General features: G+C 42.8%; 1 protein-coding gene across 2 annotated transcripts in view; it reads left to right on the plus strand.

The window, feature by feature from the left end:
* GPR151 (G protein-coupled receptor 151) overlaps positions 1-21,884 on the plus strand; it is a 42,503-nt gene extending 20,619 nt beyond the window's left edge. The window contains exons 1-2 of one of the 2 annotated variants that reach the window (XM_056574879.1): positions 6,549-6,675; positions 19,823-21,884. In XM_056574879.1, the coding sequence (XP_056430854.1) occupies positions 20,141-21,424 (1,284 nt within the window). In that variant the 5' untranslated portion in view covers positions 6,549-6,675; positions 19,823-20,140 and the 3' untranslated portion in view covers positions 21,425-21,884. Of the gene's footprint in view, positions 1-6,548; positions 6,676-19,822 lie in introns of those variants that run through there. The other variant, XM_056574880.1, reaches the window with a different exon arrangement.
* The last annotated feature ends 933 nt before the right edge of the window (positions 21,885-22,817 follow it).

The following is a 22,817-nucleotide window of genomic DNA, read 5'->3' on the forward strand; positions in this document are numbered from 1 at the left end:
GATGCGGCAGTTGCCCATATTCCCAACACATGGAAACCTCAAAGGTATTACAGCTCGGACCAGTAAAACATATTGTCTCTGATTTTATAACATGCCGTTCAGATTTTATTGTGTATGTAATAATATGCCCATGCTTGAAATTTTATATTGGTAAAACCATCCGTCCGGTTTTCCACAGATTCCGCGAACATTTATATTCCCTGCGTACAGGAAAGGGATGCCCCAGGTTCATCTCTCATATGAACAGTTGCCATGCAGGGGATTTTAAGAATATAAGATTGGCAGGACTACAACGTATACAACAATCTGAAAATGGTACGGATAGGCATGCCAGGTTGCTTCAGGCTGAGGCAACCTGGATTATACGCACTAATGCTACAGGCTGTACAGGTTTGAATGGTAGAAATGAACTATCCTCCTTTTTGCAAGATTTTATAATTGTAACAATTGTATATGTATCTATTTTTGTACTTTCTGGGGGGTTCTGTGTATTTTTTTAACTTTTGTATATTTATGTATGTTTAGTATATGTCTAAATATTTTTGTGTGAATCGTGATTCATTTACATGGGCTGCAATTCACACATATGCGTGTAATGGGTGTGTCTATTTGGTGCCGGATGGGTTAATAGGGAATTCCCCCTTTACCCACACTGCCTTGACAAAGCGTTCTAGTTGACGTGAAACTGTTGGTGTGTTCCTCTCTGCTGTAACCTGCTAATCGAGCACATAAAGAATCGGTTTTAATAGCACCTGGAGTGCCGCCTGCTACTTTCTGTTCATTGAAATTGTTTTATGGACTTTGTCTATTTGGGGCAGGCACCGGCAGTGCTGCCATGGATGGGTGGTCTCGGACGATCCTGGACTCAAGTTTGGATATAGTAACATTGTTAGTACGGCTGAAAAAAGACATACGTCCATCAAGTTCAACCAGTGAATTGAAGGGTAGGGGTGTGGTGTGATATTGGGGAAGGGATGGGATTTTATATTTCTTCATAAGCATTAATGTTATTTTGTTCCAGGAATGTATCTAATCCTGTTTTAAAGCTCTTAATTTTTCCTGCTATGACCAGTTCCTGAGGTAGACTGTTCTATAAAATCACAGTTCTCATGGTAAAGAAGGCGTGTCGCCCCTTGAGACTAAACTTTTTCTTCTCCAGACGGAGGGAGTGCCCCCTCGTCCTTTGGGGGGGTTTAACCTGGAACAGTTTTTCTCCATATTTTCTGTATGGGCCATTAATATACTTATATACATTTATCATATCCCCCCTTAAACGTCTCTTCTCATGACTAAACAATTGTAACTCCTTTAATCGCTCCTCATAGCTAAGATGTTCCATGCCCCATATTAGTTTAGTTACGCGTTTCTGCACCCTTTCCAGCTCCACAGTGTCCCTTTTATGGACTGGTGCCCAAAACTGAACAGCATATTCCAGGTGAGGCTGTACCAATGCTTTATAAAGGGGGAGTATTATGTCCCTGTCCCTCGAGTCCATGCCTCTTTTTATACATGACAATATCCTGCCGGCCTTGGAAGCAGCAGCCTGACATTGCATGCTATTCTGTAGTCTGTGATCTACAAGTACACCCAGATCCTTCTCTACCAGTGACTCTGCCAGTTTAATCCCCCCTAAGACATACGATGCATGCAGGTTAATAGTACCCAGATGCATAACTTTACATTTATCTACATTAAACCTCATTTGCCAAGTGGATGCCCAGACATCTAGTCTATCCAAGTCATCTTGCAACCTATACACATCCTCTATAGACTGTACCGTGCTACAAAGCTTGGTGTCATCTGCAAAGATAGAAACAGAGCTGTTAATGCTATCCTCTATATCATTGATAAATAAATTAAACAACAGTGGGCCCAGTACTGAACCTTGGGGTACACCACTAATAACCGGGGACCAATCAGAGTACGAATCATTGACCACCACTCTCTGGGTACGATCAATGAACCAGTGTTCAATCCAGTTACAAACTAAAATTTCCAAACCCAAAGACCTTAACTTACCTGTCAGACGTCTATGAGGGACAGTATCAAACGCTTTAGCAAAATCCAAAAACACTATATCCACAGCCATTCCTCTGTCAAGGCTTCTACTCACCTCTTCATAAAAGCAAATTAGATTGGTTTGATATAACTGGCTGGATATAACTGGCTGGAAAGGTCTCTCTACGATACACTAGATTTATAGATGACATTCTTTTTGTTTGGACATGATGGGAAACCGACTTTTCCAATTTCGTTCTTTTCCTCAATAATACCAACACCATGAATTTACACTTTATGTTTAAAACAAGCAAAACATAAATTGAGTTTTTGGATGTGTTAGTTCAGACAGGGGAGAGTGCGTTGCATACGGTGGGCTACAGAAAGCCAACTGCAGGCAACACCCTACTCCATTACAATAGCTACCACCCCAATCATGCAAAGTCGGCAGTGCCCTATGGCAGTTTCTCAGGCTATGGAGCATAAATAGTATGCAATCCAGTTTTGAATCCCAAGCGAATTATCTTTACAAGCGTCTGTTAGATATTGGTTATAATGTTTTACGAAAGGCAAACGAAAAAGTAAATCAACAGGATAGAAATATGTTATTAAAGAAATCTTTGCTAAAAAAAGAAAGGCACAAAACAAAAGGGATGGAAGATAGAAGCATAGAAACATAGAATGTGTGGGCAGATAAGAACCATTTGGCCCATCTAGTCTGCCCAATAATCTGAATCCTATCTGAAGCCCTATTTTATATGAAGGATAGCCTTATGCTTATCCCATGCATGTTTAAACTCCTTCACTGTATTTGCAGCGACCACTTCTAAAGGAAGGCTATTCCATGCATGAATTACTCTCTCAGTAAAGTAATACTTCCATATTACTTTTAAAGGGTTCTAATTAGGTGGCCTTGACGTGGCGAGTGGGCTTGTACTTTTTGATCAAAAATGTATACTAACAACCTGTTAGTTTTTGATATTATGCTGAGAAGCAGTCAGATCATTATACAAGATTGTAGATGTGCACCGTGTCTGTTTTTCCACCCGAATTCACACTGTGATTTCTATCCCCTCCTTTTTTTTTTGTTTTAACATGTGCTGCACTATTCCCCACCCCTCAGCCCAACCCTATATAAGTAGTAGTTAGCTACACATGGGCCATTTCTTTCCTAGCAGCCTCCCAGTCTGACTGAGGAGAGCAAGTTAGTGAGCTATTAGACCTTGTTCACACTGGTGTGGTGCTGTGCGGTGTCCGTTGCTGCCGTGGCGCCGTGTCTGCAGGGGTGCGGCCCATAGACTGGTTTGAGTGGCATTGGGGCTGCTCTGCCGGTGGGTCGTTTCCCACTGTGGGCATTGGTGTCTCAGCGGTGGTGCTGCACCATTTTATGCTAGGGACGTTAGGGACCCACTCTAAATAGGTGGCCTTGACGTGGCGAGTGGGCTTGTACTTTTTGATCAAAAATGTATACTAACAACCTGTTAGTTTTTGACATCATGCTGAGAAGCAGTCAGATCATTATACAAGATTGTAGATGTGCACCATGTCTGTTTTTCTACCCGAATTCTTACTTTTAAAGGGGTTCTCCGGTGCTTACACATCTTTTCCCCTATCCAAAGGATAGGGGATAAGATGCCTGATCGCGGGAGTCCCACCGCTGGGGACCCCCGGGATCATGCACGCGGCACCTCGTTTGTAATCAGTCCCCGGAGCGTGTCACACGCCTCCGCCCCGTGTGACGTCATGCTCTGCCACTCAATGCAAGCCTACGGGAGGGGGCATGATAGCTGTCACGCCCCCTCCCGTAGGCTTGCATTGAGGGGCGGAGCATGACATCACACGGGAAGGAGGCATGACGTCACATGCCGCCGGCCCGGTGATCGCCTGTAATCAGTCCCAGAGCGAACACGCTCTGGGGACTGATTACAAACGGGGTGCCGCGTGCATGATCCCGGGGGTCCCCAGCGGCGGGACAACCCTCTGTTGTCTGTCATTCAGCCACTGTCTAATCCACTCAACAATATAGGAGTCCAAGCTCAATGACTGTAGTTTATTGATAAGTCTTCTATGTGGGACGGTGTCAAAAGCCTCACTAAAATCTAGATATGCAATGTTTACTGCCCCTCCGCCATCTATTATTTTAGTCACCCTGTCAAAAAAATCAATAAGATTTGTTTGACATGATCTCCCTGAAGTAAACCCATGTTGTTTTTCATCTTGCAATCCATGGGATTTTAGATGTTCTACAATCCTATCCTTTAGTAGGGTTTCCATTAATTGCCCCACTATTGATGTCAGACTTACTGGCCTATAGTTGCTTGATTCCTCCCTACTTCCTTTCTTGTGAATGGGCACGACATTTGCTAGTTTCCAATCTTCCAGGAAGACTCCTGTTACCATTGATTGGTTAAATAAATCTGTTAACGGTTTTGCTAGCTCACCACTAAGCTCTTTTAATAATTTTGGATGTATCCCATCAGGTCCCTGTGACTTATTTGTCTTAACTTTAGATAGTAAACGTTTAATGCATGTGTAAAGACACATGCATCAAACTATTAATTAATCTTCCTCCCTAATGGAGGTCCTTTTCCTTCTTTTTCTTCTGTAAAAACTGAACAGAAGTATACATTAAGGCAGTCGGCTAGCCCTTCCTTCCTTTGTTTTTAATTTAGTTATACCTTTGTTTTAATTTTGTTTTTACATTTATATATCTGAAGAATGTCTTATCCCCTTTTTTCATAGACTGAGATAGTTTTTCTTCTGCCTGCACTTTAGAAGTTTTTATAACTTGCTTGGCCTCTTTCTGCCTAGTCTTGTAGATTTCCCTATCTTCATTGCTCTGGGTTGTTTTATAATTACTAAATGCTAGCTTTTAGTTTTTTATGATTTTAGCCACTTCTGCTGAGTACCACAGTGGTCTCTTTCTTTTCCTGCTTTTACTGACAACAGATTTCTGTTGCCTTCATTAATGCGTCTTTTAAGTAGTCCCATTTCTCCTGGACTCCATGTAATCCGTTCCAGTCTGATAGGGACTCATTTATGACTAATCTCATTTTTGAAATGTCTGTTCTTCTAAAATCTAAATCTTTTGTTTTTGTGTGGTATGACTCCTTCACTGTTCTTATATTAAACCACACTGACTGGTGATCACTAGATGCCAAGCTTTCGCCTAAAATAACATCATATACATAATCCCCATTTGTGAATACCAAATCCAAAATGGCCTCCCTCTGGGTTGGCTCCTCAACCACTTACCAGTAGGGAATTAAGAATATCTGTACTCCTGACAGAAATAGCTATTTTGGTTTTCCAGTTTTTCTTCAACTAGTAGATCATCTAATTCTTTAACTTGGCCAGGTGGTCTATATATCACACCTACACGAGTTACTATCTGATTACCAAACTGCAACATAACCCAAACTAACTTGTATTAGGTTAGATTTTATGCTATCTTTCACATATAGGGCCACTCCTCCTCCTTTCTTGCCTTCTCTGTCTCTTCTGTATAAAGAGTACCCTGGTATGGATATGTCCCAGTCATTACTTTCATTAAACCATGTCTCAGTAACAGCCACTAAATCTACATTCACAGATGCCATTCTTGACCCAAGTTCATTGATTTTATTACCTAAACTGCGGGCATTTGAAGACAGGACTCTGAGCTTGTCATTTCTTAACCTCTGTGCTAGTGACATGTTCTCGCATTGTTTCGGGGGGCAATAGGACTCATGGACTTTCACTCTTTTGCCCCCCCCCCCCTCCTAGTTTAAATACTCCTTAGCAAAGTCTTGGAATTGTTCATGGAGTACATTCGTTCCTTTGAGAGAAAGATGCAAACCATCTTTTTTGTACAGTTCCTTTCTATTTCAAGTAGAGCTATCATGAGACACAAAGCCAAATCTTTGCTCTTGACACCATTTACTAAGCCATAAGTTGAACTCCTTAATGCGCCTCTGCCTATCATTCTGAACGTTATGCACAGGCAGAACTTCAGATGGGAAGGGAAGGAAGATGGTAACCAACGATTTTGTTTTACTTTTAAACACAGCCCACTTTCTAACATTATTGAACAAACTATATACAAAAACTGGTACCTGATACAAAAAAGATCCTGCCCTAGCTAATTTCAGTAAACAAAAAACTTTTATAGCATTTAAACGAGTCCCTAATATGTGAGGATCACCACATGCCTCCTACATACCCGTTCCGAGAGCATATATATTCCCTAAGAACTGGAAAAGGCTGTCCTAGAGTCATTCAGCATGTACAAGAGTATCATGATAATGATCCCAAATCGCTCTCATTCTTTGGAATTGAGAGAATTCTGCAGATCAAGGGTGTAGATAGGAAAAAGCTTCTCCTGTGTGCTGAAGTGAAATGGATCTACGCAAATAGATCTAGGTATCTTTTTTTTATAAACATTGTTAGTTCTGTGGTTTATTTAAGTCATAGTTACGTAGGAGTTTGTCAGATATTTGTTTTGCTTATGGGTATAATACCAGCACTGACATCATTTAAAGACGTGGTATGATGAAGTAGGCGCACCCTACGCAACAGCTGTCACACAGTTTTCACTTGCTCTGGTGTCCACACCTCCCGCTGCAACATGCTGCTGTCAGTCTTTTATCACCTTATGAGGACTGCACAGTAAAGAAGATTTAATGCACAGCAATACCGGTGAGTGCTATCTACATTCTTTCCTCTGCTGATTTGGATTAGCGTTGTGTGCTTTATGGGACTGAGCACCTTTTGGATTGGGCTTGACAATATCATGCCCCTAGCTGTTTGTTCTAATTGCTAAAACCTGTGGGAAGCTATATGCAGTGCATATAATCTGCTGCTTACTCGGTGTCCAGTGACGCCATATACTTTACTGTCTGACTGCACTCCGAGTCCATAATGCATTACTTTTCTATAGTACCTGAGTGTGAAAATTTGGCATTCAGAAGCATAGAAAAGCTAGGTGAAGCGGAATGTCCGTGCAGAGTATTCCATGTGGACATTCTGCACAAGCTCCATCCGTGTGAACATAGCCTTACAGGGACTATTATATAGTTCTGAGGTGCGCCTGTGCATAAAGTGATACAGCTAGAAGCAGTTATGACATTCAGGAGCATGGAAAAGCTTTGTAAGACATTCTCACCTAGTTTTCTATGCTTCTGAATGGCAAATCTGTTTATAGCTGTATCACTTTATGCACACTGCAAAAACGCGCACACCACTATGAAATGTATGCATGAATACAAAAGCTTTATTAGGGCACATATACAAATAACATATCAAAAAACATATACTCAGGAACAATTTAAAAACAATTAAAACTGCTCAACCAGAGCACAGCACAACCCTGGAGAAGGGCCATGAACCCCCTCCCACAGGTAAGTGACCCCCGTCCGCAATAAACAACCTGTATTAGAATAACCACAAAAATGTAGAAAATATACTGTCTCACAAACACCTAGCTTGCATAAAAATTATCGAGTATATAAGAATATAGGTGAGTCTAAATAATACTTAGGTGAGAGACACTGATGGACATCCAATAGGTGGGGACGGGATTATGCCAGAGCCCCTCGCGAGAGGAATTGAGTATATATCACGGACTTCGGCCCCATACGCTAAATATGTTATGTGCCTATGCGCATGCGTCGTGACACACACTCTTTCTTCTGTGACTATTGCAAACCCTATTATCACGGTCTACGGAGTCATATCGCGTTATTCTTATACAGGTGACACATGACCGGGACCTTATCATATGACACCCCTACGCAGGAAGGCATCCGGACCGGAAGTTATCGCATGATGCACGCTGCTTGACATCATGAGGCGTGGAATGGGCTCACCTGCATATATACATATATATATATATATATATATATACTGGATGTGGGGACAACTGTAGCACAACACCCCTGAGGAAGTCGCTTAGCATTGGAACGCGTGGGGGTCTGGCGTGACTCTGTCCCCGCCTATTGGATGTCCATCAGTGTCTCTCACCTAAGTATTATTTAGACTTACCTATATTCTTTTATACTCGATAATTTTGATGCAAGCTAGGTGTTTGTGAGACATTATATTTTCTACATTTTTGTGGTTATTCTAATACAGGTTCTTTATTGCGGACGGGGTCGCTTACCTGTGGGAGGGGATTCATGGCCCTTCTCCAGGGTTGTGCTGTGCTCTGGTTGAGCAGATTTAGTTGTTTTTAAATTGTCCCTGAGTATGTTTTTTGATATGTTATTTGTATATGTGCCCTAATAAAGCTTTTGTACTCATGCATACATTTCATAGTGGTGTGCGCTTTTTTGCAGTGATTAATTTGTTCTAAATAGCTGTTGTGGTCTTTTACTGTAGCGGCACCCTTTCTTTACATTTCACCATATACATTTAGTTGAACTCCCCTTATCTATTTGTTGTCACTTTCTGCACAGGCACACTTCAGAATTCAAATACTAGTCCCTGTAAATCACTGGAAGACATGTTATTGCAGTGTTAAAGCGTACTTGTCAGATCCCACAAAAATAAATAAATAAATAATAGTTACATAGTTGAGGAAAAAAAAAAGACCAGGGTCCATCAAGTTGATCCAGAAGAAGGCAAAAAAAGAAAAAAACCCCTTATGAAGCTGATGCTAATTGACCCATACTAGGGAAAAAAAATCCTTCCCGACTCCAAATATGGCATCAGAATGAATCCCTGGATCAATGTTCTGTCCCTAGAAATCTATTATTCATAACCTGTAATGTTATTATTCTCCAGAAACACAGCCAGCGCTTTTGAACTCTTTTATTGTGTTCACCATGACCCCCTCCTCTGGCAGTGAAATTCCACAGTCTTGCTGCTCTTACAGTAAAGAAACCCCATCTGTGCTGGTGTAGAAACCTTCTTTCCTCTAAATGTAGAGGATGCCCCCTTGTTATAGATAAAGTCCTGGGTATAAATAGATCATGGGAGAGATCTCTGTACTGTCCCCTGATATATTTATACATAGTTATTATGCCTCCCCTAAGCCTTCTTTTTTCTAAACTAAATAACCCTAATTCTTATAATCTTTCTGGGTACTGTAGTCCTCCCATTCCCCGTATTACTCTGGTTGCCCGTCTTTGAACCCTCTCCAGCTCCACTATATCTTTCTTGTACACTGGTGCCCAGTACTGTACACAGTTTTCCATGTGTGGTCTGACTAGTGATTTGTATAGTGGTGGAATTATTACCTAGTCGTGGGCATCTATGTCCCTTTTGATGCTTTCAATGATTTTATTTGCCTTGGCAGCAGCTGCCTGACACTGGTCACTACAGGTAAATTTACTATTAACTAACACTCCTAAGTCCTTTTCCACATCATTCGTCCCCAGGGTTTTACCATTTAATACATAATCCCAGCCTGGATTTTTCCTCCCTTGTACATAACCTTACATTTATCAATGTTGAACCTCATCTGCCACTTCCCAGTCCAAGCCTCCAACCCATCCAAATTAATTTGTAACAGTGCACTGGCCTCTATTGTGTTAACCACCAGCTTTGTGTCATCTGTGAAGATTGCTACTATACAGTTTTCTTCCCATCACTGGTGCTGCGCTGTTGGTGGCTAGTTTTCATAGCATGCCTGCCTGCCTGCCTGCCTGCTCTGCCTCTAGTGAGCGGTTGCTATGAAAACTTGCCGTCCGCTGCGCCGGCATTATAAGCAGACAGGAGAATGGGCACTGGTTTTGCGCTGGGACCTGTGTGTCAATCACACAGTGGTCCCAGCGCTGACATACAGGGGACAGGCCACGCCTATCAGATTGTTGCTGACTGTAATATAAAGTATATTTCAGGCTGATCGTCACTGCTAGAAAGCAGCAAAAGATATGCCTGAATAGTAATTATAAAGAACTTTGTCACCCTGTGATTAGTTTATGGGGGTACAAATTCATGACAGTTGCGCTTTAAGGTCCTCTCTGAGTTGATCAAACTTTGCCTTTCTAAAATTAATTGTTCTTGTGGCACGTCTCAGAGATCCCTTATTGAAGGACAAGTTATATTGTATTATATTGTGATTGCTATTTCCTAGGTGCCCCCTGACCTGCACATTAGTTACTCTGTCGGGTATGTTGGTTAATATTATGCATAGCTCTGATCAGTATTATCTCTGATCTACTTCTCTCGTCTGCTGGATAGTAGACCAGAGAAGAAGACCCCATGATGTCAGCAGGAGGCAGGTAAGGAGACCTCCGGCCGAGGAAGTGACGGCGGCATGAGCTAGGGCCGCGCACTCCGGGGCTCTGGCCCCGCCCCCACCCCCTGAGCCCTCGGGACGAAGGTGGAGTGGATGCCGACCTCGCGATGCCGGGATACTCACGGCTTAACGCCGACAGTGGGGCTCTCCTGCCCGGACGCCCTGTGAAGAGCCGGGGGGCTGGATTCTGCCGTCGGAGGAGGGAGGAGCGAGACGGTGGTGGCGCAACCCGTCGTCGGATAGGACGGGAGGCGCTGTGGAAGGGGATGCCGGAGAGGAGGTGAGAGAGGGGGGGGGGTGTGGTTTTACTTCTGCCAGCTACTGAGAGGAGCTTCGGGCTTGTGCCGGAGGCCTATATAAACTCAAGTAGGCCACAGTGACGCGGAGGTGTTGAGGGGCATGTGTGGAACTCCGCTACTCCTTGCTGGGATTTGGATAGACTGGCCCAGACCCTTTCTTGTGGATGGAGAGTGGAGCTGAGTAAAACGATCAGACGCTACATGTGATGAATATCTAACAGTGCAGAAGCCGGTGAGTTATTGCTCCCTTTTGGGGGCAGATTTTCTTATACAGCAGTCTCTCTGCATGGATGTGTTTTACATGAGGACAAACTGCCATGAAACCTACTCACGGATTCCCTCCAACTGGGTGAAACCATTGATTAATACCCCGGCAACATTCTGAACAGCAGCGGCCCCTTGCACTGGCCCCATGTGGAATGGACAATATTGGATGCCTGACTCTCTGCCTGGTCACTCCTCCTAGCGATTTGGTGAGTGGCAGCTGCGGCAATGCATCTGTCCGGGTCTCCCCCCTCTTCCCCCTGTGATGGTTGGTAACTGTGGAGCACCCATTGAAGTTTATTAAATGTCCTTATGAGGCAGACATGTATATTATTAGCTTGGGGTGCTGTTTGGCTGCTGCACATGAGGAAGGAGCTACAGTGTGCCTAATTACAGTGCTAGAGATGCTCCTGCCCTACCTGCTTAGGCCGAGCCCTAATGGTCAATTGACGCCTCGGGGAACTGAGCTAACTGAGCAATGTGGGACTGACGCCCCCCCTCCCTCCTCCCTTTAGGCATCCTTTACTTTTAGTCATGGAGACTCTCTGCCCATAATGAAAGCTGTGTGGACCTTGAGGAGTATGGATGGTATAATTATGGTCACGTAGAGGTACCTATGGCTTGCCATGCTGTAAAAATCGATGTTTTTGGAGGACTTGCTCCCCCCCCTCTCTCTCTTATACAGGAGAAACCGGGACTCATGGACTAAATTGAACAACTTGGTCTTAGCAGAATTCCTCTCTCATGAAATTGGACCCCTCCCTGGACCCAATAAGATCAGTGACTCTGGGGGGTGATTGCACTGTCTTCCAGGGGGAGCGTGAATACGCTAATGATTCCGTAGTTGCATATTAGTATGCTATATTTGGTGGTGGATATTTCTGGATCAGGGTGTGATACCGTAGGTTTTAAGCGCTCCCCAGAGCCATATGGGACTGTGAATTCTTACTTTTGTATACTGTAAATAACGGGATTTAAATTCTCGAGTGGGAGGGGCCTATGGTGTATAAAGTTTCTAAGTTGGTCCGTGATATCCCCGTAGTGATACATACACCCCACAAATATAAAGTGAAGAGAAATAGTGGGTGAAATGGCCCCTAAGGTGAACCCCAGAAGATCAGGGGGTAGCTCGCCACAAAAAGATAAGGGGGCTATGGGTAAATTGGATAAAATATGGAAGTCTCCAGCTGTGGGTATGAAAACTAGAACCCAGAAGGACCTCTCCCCTAGTAAAACAGGCTCTAGGTACTCGGTCTTGGAGGTGGAAGAAACTGAGGAAGGGCAGTCTGTGCCCCCTATGGGAACACAGATGTTGGAGGAGATCTTGGGAGGGCTGAAAAAATCTAATTGTGCAATTGAGGAGATAAATAAACAACTGGGTGTGGTATCTACCGGGGTATCTCTGATAAGACACGATATGACTAAAATGAGAGATAGGATTTCCAGACTGGAGGAAGAAGTCCCTAAAACAGAAAATAGGATTAAGGTTTTGGAGGAGGAGGTTAGTGACTTGAAAAAGGAGAGGACATCTGTTAAAGATAAGCTCACTGACCTTGAGGATAGATCCAGACGTTGTAATATAAGGATGGTGGGGTTTCCAGAGGGGGTGGACTCTGCCATACAGTTTCTTAGTAGGTGGTTGAAGGAGGGGATAGGGGAAGGGCATCTTACCCCAATGTTTGGGATTGAACGAGCTCATCGGGTGCCAAGGCGTATTCCCCCTCCGGGGGGTCCCCCTAGGACAATCCTAATTAAGTTATATACCTCCCAGGACAGGGATACTATCCTTAGGAGGGCAAGAGAGATGAGGGACCTACAGTATAATGGACAGAATATTTTTCTATATCCGGATTTCTCTTGGGAGACCCAGATGAAAAGGGCATCCTTTCGGGAGATAAAAAGGTGGCTAAAGAACGCAGGGGTGCCCTTCTCTCTGCTGTTTCCAACGAGACTCCGGGTTGAGCATAAGGGAAAGGTAACAATATTTGGAACCCCACAAGAAGTCTCAGATTGGATGGATAAAGAAGGCATCTAATATAAGGCACTACTGTGGCATTAGGGGTTGGAAGTATTAGTTGAGTAATAATGTTACGTCTCGGGGAGGAGGGGGGAGGGGTTGGGGGGTTCTCTGGGGTGTCACTAGGATAGGAGTGCATAGAAGTACGGTGCATTATGGGGAGAGGGGGGGTGCCGGGGGGGGGAAGGGTAAGGGAAAGGAGGGAGGGATGGCACGGGATGATCAAAAGAGTTTTTTTTATTTTTTTATTTATTATTTTTTTTTCTCTCTTTTCTTTTTTCTCTTAGGCAAATATATCTATGCTTAAATTATTAGCCTGGAACGTACGAGGTATGTCGGATAGAATTAAAAAGTGTGCAATCTTCGATTATATTCGGAGGTGCCTTCCTGCGATCATATGTTTAGTTGAGACCCATAGGTCAAGAGATGAGCAGATACTTCCAAGGAAGTGGGCCAAAGAAGAATACCACTCCAGACTCTCTTCCTACTCCGTGGGAGTATCAGTATATGTTCACAGGAGGGTACCATTCGAGACTAAGAATGCAAAGGTAGATAAGTATGGTCGATATGTATTTCTTTATGGAATATGGGAAGATAGGGCAGTCATCTTGGCTTTTGTCAATATTCCTCCACCTTTTAGAGTGGATGTTCTGAGGGACCTCGTGAGCTATAGCGAAAGTAAGACACATTCGGCATTATGGATAGTTGGAGATTTGAACAATGTAATGGACCCTAGTATGGACAGATACAAATTAGGTAGGAATGTAGGGGGGAACGAAACAGCATTGGCGAGATACTGTGGAGAGATGAATTGGGTTGATGGGTGGCGGAAACTAAACCCAGGAGTAAGACAGTACTCATGTTTTAGTACCTCATATAACACCGCTTCCCGAATTGACTTATGCCTGTGTGATAAGAATGCAATGACCTGGACCAGCAGGGTGCAGTATAAAGCTAAAACCCTATCGGACCATTGCCCAGTGGTGGTGGAAATTGGAGGTAAGGTAATGGGTGGGAAAAGGTTGGGCTTTCGGCTCAACCCCCACTGGATTGAATTAGTGGGCGACCAGGACTGGTTTAGACAGGAAATAGAGGCATTCTGGGAGATTAATCATAAGTCCGCAAACCCTCAGGTGGTATGGGATACTATGAAGGCATATTTGAGGGGCCTATATATAGGGCGAATCAATAAAAAAAAAAAGGAATTCTCACAGGAAGAATCAGTACTGAATAGTAAAGTGGCAACATTAGAAGCAGGGATAGAAGAGGATAGTGGGGGGGGACAGCTGTTAGAACTGAAGGCAGCTCAAGAGGAATATAAAGAATATCTACTTAAGAAGGCACAAAATAAACTATTCTTCAGTGGGCAATTTAATTTCTTTGAGAAAGGGAAACCAAATAAGACACTGTCAAGATTACTTAAAAATCAAGGCGACGAATGTGGTATTATGGCTCTGAGGAGGGAGGATGGCAGCATAACCACAGATAGAGAAGAAATAGCCCAAATGGTTGGCTCTTTTTTCTCCAATCTCTATATGGGCAGCGATATTAATAGGGCGGAGGTAGCGGAATTCTTGAGGGGAATTAATATTCCAAGCTTGACAGAGGATGTCAGGGACTCCCTGGATGACCCAATTTCCCTCCAGGAATTGGAGGAGGCATTGGCATCAATTCAAGGGAATACATCCCCCGGGTGTGACGGCATTCCTTTCCAGATATATAGGATATACTCAACTCTGCTACTTCCAAAACTGATGGGTATCATTAATGAATCCTGGAGGGGGGGGTTCTCCCTAAATCTATGTGTGAGGCTAATATTAGACTCATTAGGAAAAAAGATAAGAATCCCTTGGATTTGGGCTCATATCGTCCTATCTCCTTGCTTAATACAGATATAAAGATAATAGCAAAAGCACTGGCAAAGAGATTGGAAAAAGTAGTGGAGGTAGTGGTGGACGGTGACCAGGGAGGGTTTAGGTCAGGAAGAACGATTCATGACAATATCCACCAGGTGTATGAAGCAATCCAGAGTGGATCCCGGGGCCCCCGCTCCATTCTGTTATTGGATGCTACTAAAGCTTTTGACAGGGTGGAGTGGGGATACCTCTGGGAAGTTTTGAAGAGGGTTGGGGTGGGCCCGAGGTTTTTGAGTTATATTCAGCTACTATACACTAACCCCGAGGCGAGTGTAGTGGTGGATGGAACTCCCTCCTACCCATTCAAACTAAGTAGAGGAACAAGGCAGGGCTGCCCCCTCTCACCCTTTTTATTTTTAATTTATATTGAACCCTTAGCGGCTTGGATAAGAGATAATGATGTTTATGAGGGATTTGGAGTAAATGGAGAGAAGAGTAAGATCTTGTTATTTGCAGATGATATCCTCCTTTTTGTAGCTAACCCACAAGAAAAAATACATCGTATCATTAAGATGTTCGAGGCATTTGCCCCTCTATCTGGGTTGGAGATAAATTGGAGTAAATCTACTATGCTCCCCCTAGATGAAGATATGGGGGAGACGGTGGGAAGACTATCCGTGTTAAAAAAAAAAAGAATGTTTACTTTATCTGGGGGTAAAAATAGCAGCCACGAATGATAGGTTTGTGATTAACAATCTACGGCCCCTTTTGAATAGTTTAGCGAAGAGAGTAGAAGTATGGATTAAAATGCCCTTCTCTATGTCAGAAAGGATGGCGATAATAAAAATGGTGGTCCTCCCACAGATCCTTTTTTTTCTTGCTGCCTCGCCAGTGTGGATCGGCAAATGCTGGTTCCGGAAGATAGAAGTGATACTGGGTAGATTGTTATGGGGAAGAAAAAGGGTTCGTCTGAAGTACAGATATTTTATGGCCCCCTGGAGATAGGGGGGGATTGGATATGCCCAATTTTTTTGTTTATTACATGGCCGCGCAGTTGGTACGAATTGTGAATTGGAGAAATTTTAGATACCTGGAGAAGATTGTAATAGATAAGGAGAAAGTGAACATATATGAGGTGTTGGAATTAGATGATTATGAGGAGAGTGGGCCAAATAACACGATGTTATTGTATAAATATAGGAAAGTATGGGAAAGATTAAAGGGAGAATTACATGTAGGAAATAGTTTTGGGTTCACACCCCTATGGGGTAACAATAAATTTAAAGAATTGGTGAAGTGTGAGTCAACTTTTTGGGATAGTAAGGATATAAAACGACTGGAACAATTATTTGATAAAGGACAACTCTTTTCATTTGAGCACATAAAAAGGGGGTATGATATTAGTGATAACGATTGGCTGTACTATTGGCAAGTTAGTCATGCAGTCCATAACACGATAGATAAGGAGATATATGTAGCACAGAAACTCAAATAGAGCACTTTAAAAAAAAAAAGGAATATCAATTTTGTATAAGAAATTAAATAAGATTATTGGAGTAAGGGGGATCGACAGAATTAAAGACAAATGGTCCGGAATAGTGGGTACTGGGTCTGAGGAAGATTGGGACATTATGGCCCAAAATATAAGCAAGGTTTCTCGTAATATGGAACATAAAATTACACAATTTAAGATATTACACAGGACCCACTATTCCGCGCTTCATTTACATAGGATAGGGGTGAGAATCACTTCACAGTGTGTTAAATGTGGTTTGGAAGAGGCGGACTATTTACATAGTTTTTGGTTGTGTGAGAAGATATCTGTTTTCTGGGAATCTGTAATAAAGGAGGTAGAAAATAAAATCCCTGTGAAGGTACCTCGTACGATAGAGTTTATACTGCTGGGAGCTATTGGTAAGATGGGCAAATTTGAGTGCCTACTACATCGGATTTTGTTCTTCGCCAGACTGATTATATTAAGGAATTGGATATCCCCTAAAGAACTGGATTTGGCTTCTATGGCTTTTGCTTTTCTTCCGATTGGTGATGTTGTTTTATCGGATTTGTACAATGTATCAATGTATTTTTGTAACTGTTTGATATTAAAATAAAAAAAATTAAAAATTAAAAAAAAAAGGAGACCTCCGGCCGCCATCTTCGCTGATCTGATCCCCGTGGCCGATCAGATCAGCCATTGATGCCGCTGCAGCTGCTTTGATCAATTTTGATCACTGCATCTGAGGGTTTAACGGCAGACACAAGCGCGACCGCTGATGTCCGCCATTACCGGCGGGTCCCTGGCTGCTGATAGCAGCCGGGACCCATGGCTGTCATAGCTGTGGCGGGACTCAGGGCGTACAGGTACGTCTCAGGCATACCTGAAATTATTGGCAGAAAATTCCCTCAGCCGAAAATGCCAAAAGGGCCATTTTTGGCCGATAATTTATGGTGGCCAAAATTTTGTTGCATCCCTAAAAAATCTCTCTTTCCATTAGCTCAGCTTTAGAAATCCTCTATGGGGAAGGGGACATGTCCCTCCTTTTTGGTGGTAGGAGGTGATTGGTGTGTTCACTTATACAGCCTTTTCCATGAGTCATCTCTTGTCCATAACTCATGGACAAGCCTGATGCTGCTGCAGGACTGGTTAGTGTCCCAGTAGGTATGGGGACCCCTAGTGGTTGGATTTTCAGGAGCCGTTTTCTTTATTAAATATTTAAAAAAAATGTAAACAACCATATTACAAAAGGTCTTTAATTTTCATCCTATATAAAATTTTTGGATCTGCCAGTGCCCTTTTAAGCAGGTATGCCATCAAGTATCCTGGAACAGCTATATGATAGTGTTGAGCTGCCTGCACTTCAATCACTAGGCATTAGGCACCTTTCAGAATGTTTGCAGGAGTGGGCAGTATCGGACACACACAATGCGAGAGTAGGCAGAAATTCATGATTGGGATAAAGAAAAGAGTCCCCCGCAGGGCTCTTCTTCAGTGTTTCCTGACCTGCAGCTCCCCAGTTGTTACAAAACTGCAACTCCTACCAAGGCATGACAGCCTGCGACAGCTGTCCCTGAGCCGTGTTCCCAAGTCAGTGGTCCATAAATTGCAAACACTATTAGGCCATGTTCACATAGTGGAATGTCCACACAGGAAATTTCCGTGCAGACATTCCACTGACCGCATAGTGCTGGCAGAACATGCTGCCTCATGCTGGCTCAAAGATGGCAACGTTTTATCATTTTATGTAATGGACCAACACAAAATAAACATTAGGAATTGGGGGATTGCATGGATTTCAAAATTATTTACAGAAAAAAACAAAATTCTAAAAAGTGTTCCATGCATATGTTTTCACCCCCTTTACTGTGAAACCCCAAACAGAGATCTGGTGCGACCAATTGCCATAGCAAGTCACATTTAGAAGATACAAACTTAGTAAATGGGGTCCAATTGTCTGATGCCCCATGCCAGATTGTAGCGCTGTGATCTGCAGTTTTTATCGCCACCATTTTTTTTGTAGATGGGAGTTTTTGATCACTTTTTGTGTATCCTGTCCTTCCATGTCTTATCGTGAGTTTCATGTAACATTGCCTTGTTGGAATTTTTTATTTCCTCATATGATATAGCATAGCATTGATCAATGTCATCGTTGCTCTGCTTCTCCAGCCTGATGAAGTTGCCTGGAAAAGCAGAGCTCTATTGGGATGGCGTGTGATCGCACTGTGGAGGTCCCAATCATCCACCCTTAGGGGCCAGCATCGGCATTTTACCAATTTTAGATTGCATGATCAATTTTGATTGAGGGACCTTAAGGATTATAGTCGCTGTAATGAAGAAAACTGTGTCCCTGTAGCAGAATGTGACTCTCCGCACAGGGACACAGTTTTCTGCTTTACAGACGGCTCCCTCTCACTCCCTAACCCTTACAACTAATCCTAACCCCTAATTCTAACCCCTAACCCTAATCCTAACACTTACAACCAATCCTAACCCCCTAACACGATCAGCACTGAGAAGAATCTCAGGTCACATTCGGCTACGGGTCACAGGTTTTTTTCACTTCAACGGCCTCAGCTTGTCTAGCATTAGCGGTGAGCACTGACTGCTGATAGCAGCTGTTGTTCACCGATAGTGAAGCAAGCTCAACTGGAGCTTGCTTCAGAGTACCCTAGCGCTTCCATGACGTACATGTAAGTCATGGGTCATAAAGGGGATAACGTGCTCCCTGTGTGTTTGAGAATTTAGCCTTACTATACCATAACACCTATATTTACAGTTCTATAAGGAAATAATGCAAATGTTACACAGAAATCATAGATATTCCAGAAAAAAATGCTTATTCCTTAGATAAATATCATGCCATACCTTTTACTAATATGCACATCATATCACGTTTCTAATGCCTTATAATTGTTTGCACCTCTGCTTTGGTGTCAATTATGAAGAATTGTAGTCCCTTAATCTAATGTACCATACAGTGCCATTTGCATTCCTAAATGTTTATATATGCAAATATACGTAAATGCCCATTTCTATGGAATTCAATACACTATTCATCATTATTATTACTAAGAGACTCTATTAAGAAGCTTATTTATGTTATGTGCTGTACAACAACTGATTTATTAAATACAATCTAGTGCTACAGTTACTTTGTACAGTTTATTAAAATGTACACAAAATGTTCGCACACAAGAAAATGCTTTGGCTTCAACCTTTAAGGAGGGGGAAGTAAAGTTTAAATATTTACTAAATGACATAAAAGAACAAAAATGTACTGCTATAGTACAAAAGAAACTGTTCCTTTCATAAAGCTGATGGTGGTTGCCAAAATAATGAAATCCCTTTTTTATTTTTATTTCTGAGCCAAGTGTCAAGGAGGTGGGGGCAATCTGTTCAAGTATCACTGCCTAACATACCTCCTCACTCCCTTTCACCTCCCAGCCCCACCTTCATTGACTTAGAGCCCTGTACATCCCTGTCGAGGAAGGGCTGGGAGGCATGTCAGGCGTGTCTAAGAAGTAAAATGGCAATTTTATAAGTTTGCAGCCACCATTAGCTCCAGAAAAGGTACAGTTCACTTTTATACCATAACCCCTATCCAACAGTGTCTGCAGCTCTTAGCAGCAAATAGATCTGATAGATTCTCTTTAATAATCTTTTTCACAGTGAGAAGGTGTCAGCACTCCATTTTTTCACATTTTCACAATACCTCAGTCATGAATAAGTAGACCTGCATAACGTCTGATTCAGCTATGAATAATTGATCTGGAAATCCTATAATAAATGGGATGACTAATAAGATGGTAATGACATTTGCTAACATGAAGCATCCAATGCGCTGTGGCTGGGAGCTGTCAGTCAGAGGTGCAGGCTGTATATAAGAGAAGGAGGTGCACATCATCCTCCTAAATGCCTGTGTAGAGCTAAGTCTTACAGGTGGGGATATCCTAAATCTGCTTCAGTCTGCACAGATCTCTAAGGGACATGGAGACCAACTTCAGCACTGTGGACAGCTCCCTTCCAAAGCAAACTCTGTATGCATTGGGATTTCAGCCTCTGGACCTTGGAGAATGGACTTTTGTCACACCCACCTTACTGGTGTTGATCTGTTTATTGGGACTTACTGGTAACCTATGCGTGATCTCTATTCTTCTTCACAATTCCAGGAAAGCCAATCCTTCCTTGATCCACTCTCTGATCCTGAATCTAAGTGTCTCAGATGTCCTGCTGTTGATGTTCTCTGTGCCATTCAGGGCAGCAGCCTACTCTCCATCCACTGTGACATTAGGTTGGTTTGTGTGCAGAACTGCGGACTGGTTCACACATGCCTGCATGTCAGTAAAGAGTTTCACCATAGCAATAGTTTCCAGATCTTGTTTCATATATGCCAGCAATCCTGCAAAGCAAGTGACCATTCCACAAATGACCATCTGTGCTGTTATGGTGTCTATTTGGGTGGTCGCTTCTATTCTGCCATTACCTGAGTGTTTCTTTACAGATGCAAAGCAAAATAACAGCTCTGCTATTTGCCTCCTAAGCATGCCACCTGAAACACAGAAGATAATGGCCATCTTTGTCAAGCTTTATCCACTCTTCGTATATCTCATCCCTTTCACAATTGCATTCTTCTACTTTCGGAGAGCATACGCCCAATGCCAACGTAGAGGAACTAAAACTCAGAATTTACGAAACCAAATGAGGTCCAGAAGGCTCACAATAATGCTACTGACTGTCACCATCACATTTTGCATATTATGGCTTCCAGAGTGGATATCCTGGCTATGGTTTTGGCATCAACTCCTGAGTGGTCCACCTCCTCCTCAAGCATTCCTGACATTAGCCCAAGTATTTATGCTTTCTCTGTCATGTATAAATCCATTCATCTTTCTTGTCATGTCAGAAGAATTTAAAGAAGGTTTCAAAGACGTCTGGAAACATTTCATTTCTAAGAAACCTTTAGTTGCAAAAGACAAAGAGGAGGATGATGTAAAAGATACAGGAGCACTGACTCCAGAGGTTCCACCAGACTCCGCTTCTACCCCAGATCTTGTCCCAGAGCGTCCTACAACTAATGGCAACATGGAGCAGTCATGTTCTCAGCAAAACTTTGGAAGCCAAGACAGTAAGGAAAACCCAGTTTTACCAGATGTGGAGCAGTTCTGGCATGAAAGGGAAGCCAATCCATCTGATCAAAACAATGACCCCATTCCATGGGAGCATGAGGAAGAAGGTCCATGTGGTTCCGAGAAGCCCATTGCAAAAATGTAAGGAACTGTGCTGAACAATGCAGTCTGATGGACAGCTGGTTATCACCTCTCCAGTGTGCTTTTATATGCTGTATTCAAGTTTAATCGTCATTATGTGTAAATATGTTTTCAAGTGGCCATTACTCATAGTTTATGGTGGACCTGTGACCAAATGAATTATGCTTGGAAAGTGCTGGGACATAGCATTTATTCTCGAACTTGTAAAGATAAACAATAATACTATCATAATAAAACATTTTGGCCAAGAAGCTCTAAAGCCTCAACCTCATCTTTCTAGGTGCAGCCCACCCATATAAATACAAGGTGTTTCTTTTTGGTTTGTATACTGTCTTAATCTTCCTACCTAGATATATTTGAAAGGGTTAATATTGTGCATACCACCAATGCCTACTCAAGTAAGTTTAAGAATTGTAACACAGACAGAGGCAGAAAGACGTTTCCCTCAGGATCACTGGGTGTTGCCGTTTGTAGCAAAGTATTCCTGTTAGATCAAAAAATACATACAATTGATCATATAATGAAATATGAAAAAGATGTGTATATTGAGGTAGATTTAGAGTGCACTGTACCCACCTAATTGTGTTCACTTGATCTGTTTATGAATGAAGACTTCTGCATATGAACCATATGCGTGGCTATATATGAGGGTTTGTATCTATGAGAAATAGATGATGTTAATACTGTTATTCATAGTTAAAGGATTCTATTACATTAGCGATCTCTTACCCTGTGTTATATAGTTCATTCAAAGATGCTGGGGACTAGGTTTGTCTAGACAAGAGTTATAGTTTTTTTCCGAGTTTAGATTTAATATTCTTTCTGTATATAAATAGATATCATGAGAGACAGGCAGACTAATTTGGTATGTACCCCCTATGTATCCAGGTGTTTAGTTATTTACCTGCGGATAGCGGGGTATGTTCTGGTCCTGGTGTTGGGAATTCAGTTCTGTCCGGATCTAGTAGAAATGTCCTGTGTTCGCTGCTTGGTGGGATCGGACGGGAGACTGCCCCGGCCGGTGGCATCTCTACCGTACCATGTCCCTCTGGATTGCACGTTAGTGAGCTGGTCGCCACTATGGAAATGCAGATTGTCCATAAAACCTCTGATGCGTTTCTAAGGCAGTATCAGGGATCCAGACAAAGGAGGCCGATACTGCCTTCGAAAAGCGTTGGATGTTTTTTGGACAATCTGGATTTCCTTAGTGACGTCACTAGCGGTGACCAGCTCACCAACGTGCAATCCAGAGGGACCTGGTATGGTAGAGACGCCACCGGCCGGGGTGGTCTCCCATCCGATCCCACCAAACAGCGAACAGCAGGACATTTCTACTAGATCTGGACAGAACTGAATTCCCAACACCAGGACCAGAACATACCCCGCTATCCGCAGGT

The sequence above is a fragment of the Hyla sarda genome, chromosome 4 (genome assembly GCF_029499605.1).
Source record: "Hyla sarda isolate aHylSar1 chromosome 4, aHylSar1.hap1, whole genome shotgun sequence".
NCBI lineage: Eukaryota > Metazoa > Chordata > Amphibia > Anura > Hylidae > Hyla > Hyla sarda.